General features: G+C 37.8%; 1 protein-coding gene across 2 annotated transcripts in view; it reads right to left on the minus strand.

Annotated features, from left to right (window-relative positions):
- LOC109831505 (ribonuclease TUDOR 2-like) overlaps positions 1-6,401 on the minus strand; it is a 17,119-nt gene extending 10,718 nt beyond the window's left edge. Inside the window, exons 1-8 of one of the 2 annotated variants that reach the window (XM_020398839.1) lie at positions 6,211-6,401; positions 5,189-5,341; positions 4,452-4,526; positions 4,230-4,343; positions 4,036-4,140; positions 1,112-1,318; positions 803-1,018; positions 611-718 (exon numbers count right to left, since the gene is read on the minus strand). In XM_020398839.1, the coding sequence (XP_020254428.1) occupies positions 611-718; positions 803-1,018; positions 1,112-1,318; positions 4,036-4,140; positions 4,230-4,343; positions 4,452-4,526; positions 5,189-5,338 (975 nt within the window). In that variant the 5' untranslated portion in view covers positions 5,339-5,341; positions 6,211-6,401. Of the gene's footprint in view, positions 1-610; positions 719-802; positions 1,019-1,111; positions 1,319-4,035; positions 4,141-4,229; positions 4,344-4,451; positions 4,527-5,188; positions 5,348-6,210 lie in introns of both variants that reach the window. The other variant, XM_020398838.1, reaches the window with a different exon arrangement.

Consider the following 6,614-nt stretch of genomic DNA (forward strand, 5'->3'; position numbering starts at 1 on the left):
TAGAGATAATTTGAGAAACGAGAACTCATGCTTGTGTGTAAATATAATTTTAAAACTTATCTCAGTTCTGGAGGGTGTTTGCAGGAACTTTTTTTTGGTCAAAGTAGCTTTTAAGCTAGCTTTTCCATAACTACGTTTAGTGACATCAAATAAGCTAGCACTTAACTCAATTTAAAGAAGTGCCCGACTTTTGAAAAAACTAGCTTATAAGCTCATGCAAATAAGCTAGGTTTGAGAAAGTAAATGAATTTTATAACCATGCAAACATTATAAAAAATTATCACAAAATCCAAAAGCTCTTATAAGATTAAAAAAAATGTCCTAAACACTCACCTAGTTGTAGTAAAATTCTAAGTGAGACACACCTCAAAGGATTATCCCAATTTCAGACGTAATTGACCAACACCTTTAAACTTTATTCCACAAATTATCTCAGTTCTGGTTTTGATTTCTAGTGACTAACAGTCCCACAACCGCACCCCACCTCTCCCCACAAAAAAGGATGAATAAGAATATAGAAACAAGACACTTTGCTATTCTTCCACTACTTATTGTATATAATGCTACCTAATTTGCTTTGACTAGCACGAAATGGAATTGCGGAACATACATTTTGCACAAGCTCCAATGCAAGGTCCTTTGGAGTATCACCATCAGCATAAATTAGCGAACCAATCAGATTGCTGAATTTGTCTACACCCTCCAACACAATGCGGACCTAGCAATTCAAAAAAGTACAACGTAAAATGAGCAGGGTGAAAGAGAATGATAGGCATAGATTTAAAACCGAGAGGATGTTTACATCTCTATTTAGAACCCTAATCTCTGTGAAGTGTTTAGCTTCCCTTCCAAATGGATCCGGTGAAATTTCAGTGGTTATCACTGGGGAAGCAGCAAGCTTCTGTGCCGATGTCAATGGTCCCCGGTTACCAGCGGAAGCTTCACGATCTGCTTCATCAGCAGCTAGCTCGGATTCAGGAATTGCTTCAATCACAGGTCTCCTGCCCATTGATGGAGCCTAATTTTAAGTCCAAGAAAACGTCTAACAGTTAACAACTGAATAGCACACAAGGAAATTTCTAAGAAATATTAATGGCTACCAACACAATACCTGAATTCCTGCAACAAGTACTTGAACAAACTGAAACCCTGGGATCAGATAGACTCGAACTGTACTACCATCACGAACTTGCTCAACAATAGCTTCCATAGATTTTCCCTTGTTTGCTTCTAAAAAATCTGTTGCGTTAAAATTACTGGAGCTGCCAATGGCTGACGGTGGTAGATCTCTTACTGATTTTTCAGAAACAATAGCTTCCTGCATCAGTTTGTCAAAAAAATAAATAAAAAGTAATATCAAAACCATATATACATCATAAGCTACATTTGCTTAATGCACATATGATGACGATTGCTCTGGCAGAGGATCAGATAGCAAACGGAGATGACGTAGTTAGACAAATGACAAGGGGCTTCCTAGAGCAAAGACGCATCACGATGGAGGAGGGTTCGAGACTTTTTGAATGGTCAGCATGAAGCCCACAATCTAGACTATTGCATTAAGCAACGTGTTGATCTAACCCTACTAAGAGCAATATGGCAAACTATGCACCGCATTGGGCAAAGGGCATGGGGATCAGATAGGTTCTAGGGAAAGCTGCTTTCGAGGTTAAAAGAGCTGCAAATGAGGGATCAACCTAGTGAGACTGCGTCGCTAGTGGCACCATCAATGGCAAGGAGGTGAAGACCATTAAGAGAGGATGAATCCTCGTTATGTTCAGCAGACCAAAGAATTTGTGCTGTTTTCAAAGAGGTGGTGGTGACTAGATTAGGTCAATGAGGGAGTTGAATATGTAGATGAGGTTTTATCAGTGGTTGAACTAGAGAACTGTTGATGGACAGGTGGAGCATGCAAAGATGAAAACTCAAGGAAATCTTGGCGTCTACCGAGAGGAGAGCCCTTGTAGACAGCGCATCTTGAAGACAACCTCGTCAATGAGGGGCATTCATACAAGGCAAATGTCGATGATGCTACAGGCGTCAAAACCAACGTGATCATCAGGGTTATAAGGTGATGCTTCCCATCCGAGGGTTATAAGATGATGCTTCAGATCTGATGGTGTCCTGTGCAAGAGATCAAAGTCCAGCACTTCTCCTTGATCTCAGGGAACTTGTAGCCTATTGATCAGGTTATGATGTTGGGTCGAATGGTAGATGATTGTTTGTCAACAAGGTTAAGGATAGATTTGAAGGAGATGCTAAGCTGTGTAATGTAGTTGCTGCTGACATCATACACAAGGAGACAACTAAGACCCACATTGAAGGAGCTGGTATTTCTGTCTTGGTGGGCTCAATACCATCACTCCAAAAACCAAGACTGAATGCCCAAATTGAGGCGACTGTGAAGAGTCCATTGGAGTTGGGAGTTGTTACTGCTTGTTTTTTAAACAAGGAAAGCTAACAGGCCTTGAGATAGAAGTTAGATTTGAAGAAGAGACTTCAGACCGATACAGCACATTGATTCTTGTGACCCTCAAGTTGAGTAGAAAGGGGAAGGTAGCCCTCGAGGTAGCGAACAGCTTAATCAGACTTGTGAGGGGAAGCACAGACAACCTATATCAAGGTGATGTTGGCATGACTGGGTTGTCGTTGCTTGGCAGATAAAATTTGTCTGGTGGGGCCACAAATGACTAGGAGGGTGAGGATGAGGGAAGAAGAAGGTTTTTTCTTAATTTTGGTGAAGCGGTGGATTAATTGCTGATAGAACCCCACCCCCCACCCCAAACCCCCACCCCAAAAAAACCTGTTGCCAAATTACATATACTACCCCATTAGTTCTATTGTTGCGATTAGAAACCCCACCCCCCACCCCAAACCCCCACCCCAAAAAAACCTGTTGCCAAATTACATATACTACCCCATTAGTTCTATTGTTGCGATTAGACACCCTGAAGTATCACGAAATTGAGCTTACTACCCCTGTAATTCTACTGTTGCAAAAAGACCACTGAGTGAAAATATATTGTTCCAGATAGAGCCCCGGAAAGGGTCAAATATCTTTATTTAAGGGGTCTATTTGCAACAATAGAACTACAATGGTAGTAAGTTCACTTTTGCGATAGTACAAGGGGTCTATCTGAATTCTGCAATAAACCCTTTTTATTTTAATTTTGTGATTTTATTTCTGAATGCTGGTGAAATAACAAAGCCGCAATTCAAGGCACCCATCATGTTTTTATTGCACTACCAAATACCAAGAAGATGGCAAAGTGGTGGAACTCATGGAGGTGATGAAATGAAGGAAGAATCCATAATAATGAACTAGGGTATCCTTAGGAGGCTGCATCTGAGGGGTAAAGCGTGGACATAGAGCTTGCAGCAGAAACCACCCTGGGCAACCTGAAGATGTAAGAATATGGATCCTCTTAAGTAAAATTTTCTCTGATACCATACCAAAGGTGGAGAAGAGTTTCTCTTCTTAATGAGTTGATCATTGACTAGACCAGAGTAAGACCATATTTCTATACATATATACTAGGCTATTTATAGAAAGTACTAATAAAAGAAAACTCTTCTGAGAAAGGACAACTATGACACAGGAAAGTTCTAAGAAAGAAAATTGTTGTATTTAAGAATTATCAGTCAAAATGAACTCTTAGATTTCAGATAAATCATCAAAAAGAGAATACCGTCGATTCTGATCTACTTTTTCTTTAAAATTCTGATCTTTCTTCACACCATGATTTCTTCTATTTCCTTACATTCTGTTTTTTTCAGAAAATAGCTTAACGCTCTTCACCAAAAGTGACCTACTGAAGACCCTACAGCCTCTATTTCCTTACATCCTGCACTCTCCCTCCAATTTCCCCTTTTCCATGACATTTACTGTAACGGCTAGGCTCAACTGAAGGAAATGTTGGCCAGCCACAAAAAAAAAAGCTCTACCTCATTTAAAAAGTATCACTTTGAATTTGTTGAAAAGAAAAAACTAAGGCAGACTTCATTCCATAACATGACAGAAGAAACTTTACTTGCCTTGCTCCAACGACCAAGACCTTTCTGCTTAGCTTGCTCCTCCAGAGCCTGCAACTCTGACAAGAAAGGGCTTACTTCAGCCTTTTGTTGACCCTGCTCTCGGACCTATGAATTTAGGCATGTCAAGGAATGTTAATATACAATCCTGAAATAGCAATTGAAATACAATAGTAATTAGAAGTACAACATATTACCTTCACCCATCCTTCTTCTACAACTAGTTTGGCAACATTCTGCTCTCCAAGAAAAACAGAACCAAATTCTCGCCCAATAGATGGAACAGTATAATCTACTTTGAAAGTCACGTCCTATAATAAACAAGGAGACAAAGAAGTTGATCTATTTGCTTCTACTTAAAATAAAGAATGAATTTACACAGAATGACAATATAGATAAAGATGGTTAAAAAGAAAGACCTTCCCTATGCAGAGCTTCCTTAAATATTCTCTGCTGTCCCATGCAAAGGGTTCATCAATTCCACCACGACGTGCCTATGACATTAAAGCACAGAAAATGAAGAAACATGTACAATGCCAGAAGAAAATATATAATGCAGCTAGAAACAAGTTATTACAAATTGGAGAAGAGAACACGTTATGTTCAGAAACATATCAATAGTTAATGCATATATGCATTTATGAGGATGAAAGTCATGTCTAACTTAAATATATCATAAAGTTCTAGCACATAATCCTAAGAACATAAATGCAAGAAAAATAGACCTGCACTTAAATTTACTAGAATTTACGAGTTTCAACTACAATCTGTCATTTCACAAACTAAATGGTATTTTGCGTAAAGACACTGGACCAGATTCCGTAGTGCATGTCCAATGGACATTGGCAGTGCATGCACATGAAAAAAGTAAACTTTCCAAAATATAATCACCAGTCATGTATCCCTATTCCTCTGGAAATGAAACTATGATTAACTATAAATCTTCTATGAATATCACCAAAGCAGCATGACCACCATACATACATCCAAAAAAAGTAAATTTTCTATAAAAGCAGTTAAAAAAGCTTTATCAATTAACTGGATTCCCTTTAAAATACTAAACCACACTATAAATCACAGTTTTTCTACAATGCAGCCATTGTCTTCTTGTTATCGACAAAATGATATTTGCACTGCAAAATAGATTGCCACATACCAGCCTCGGTGCAATGATGGAAGATAGGGTGATGGTTTTTTCAGGTGGGATCTCAGCTTTGGTGCTTCCCATTATCACCAAGCAATCTCCAGAAGGGACTGCCTTCACTTTCCCTCTTAGCCATCCTGTTGCACCTTGAGCAGATGCCATGACCTGTCACTATTTAACAGCCAACACTTTTGACAATGAATAAACTAAAATCAAATAAAATAAAATTTCCATGCACTAAAATTTTCAGAGAGAAGCAACTGAAAACGTAAAATCTATGAATATGAAAGCAGAAAAAAACCCATAATGCAGCATTCTATATAAATCAAGACTATTGGTAGCACCGTAACAGTAAGTGAATCAGCTTGATCTGGTTTAAAAAGACTTTGAAGCATGAAAGCTTTAATTACTATGTCTAATATCTAGACATACAAGTAACTAAAAACACTATGTTATGAGTAACACCATAATCAAGAAAGCATGAGAATATTCTACACATATTTTAAAAAATGTTAAAGTTTATCATAATTCAAACAATCAGCATCAATCACCTAAGAGAGAAAAGATCAAATCTTTCATGATAAATGTGCACAATCCTTCCATCAAACACCTTCATTTTTTAAAAAAATTAAAAAGATTTTCTTTTCTTTGCTTTTTTTTTTAGGCTACGACCTAAACATAACACAGAAACGATCAAATCATAGAATATTATAATAAAACAATAAAGAAAATAATTCCACTTTCTTCGGAAAAACGATAATGAAAATAAACATTAACACAATGCTAGTATTATATCATCATTCCAGTTAAAACTAAAACAAGCTCCCTGAGATCAAATCCCTAATCTCTTTGAATCAACAGCGGGTCTACATAGAATAACACATAAAATCAAGTAAAATCAACGTTAGAACTCGGATCAATCTATAACCAAAACCTAGCATCAGATCAAAGGAGAGAACTCAAAAAGATGGGATTCAAATCAAAACCTCAGTGGATCTGACTCGAAATGGAGACAGATCTGAGGAAGAACTCACCGCAGATCTTGAGATCGATCGGAGAACCGATCGGAGCTCTCTTCTCTCTCCTATGTCTCTCCGATCTCGAGACTTCGATAACAACGAGAAGAGAGAAAGAGAAGAGAGATGAGTTTTTTTACTGGGGATCGAGGAGAACGCCGCCGAAGAGAAAGAAACAAAGAGAGAAGGGCAAGGGAGGAAAATAATATATAAGATGAGAGCGGGCGCTTTTATTTTCTTTTCCTTTTCTGCAAATGAACGAGATTTTGCTAGATTTTCACCATCTGCCGCGAATCTTTGTTGTTGTTTTTTAATGGTTAAGATTCACTCTTTTAAAAATCGTTATCTTGCATTTCTGACCCAAAAAAAAAAAGCTTCGTATAAAACTTTAAACTGTTTGATTTTTATTTCCTTTCTTCTTC

Source organism: Asparagus officinalis, chromosome 2 (genome assembly GCF_001876935.1).
Source record: "Asparagus officinalis chromosome 2, Aspof.V1, whole genome shotgun sequence".
NCBI lineage: Eukaryota > Viridiplantae > Streptophyta > Magnoliopsida > Asparagales > Asparagaceae > Asparagus > Asparagus officinalis.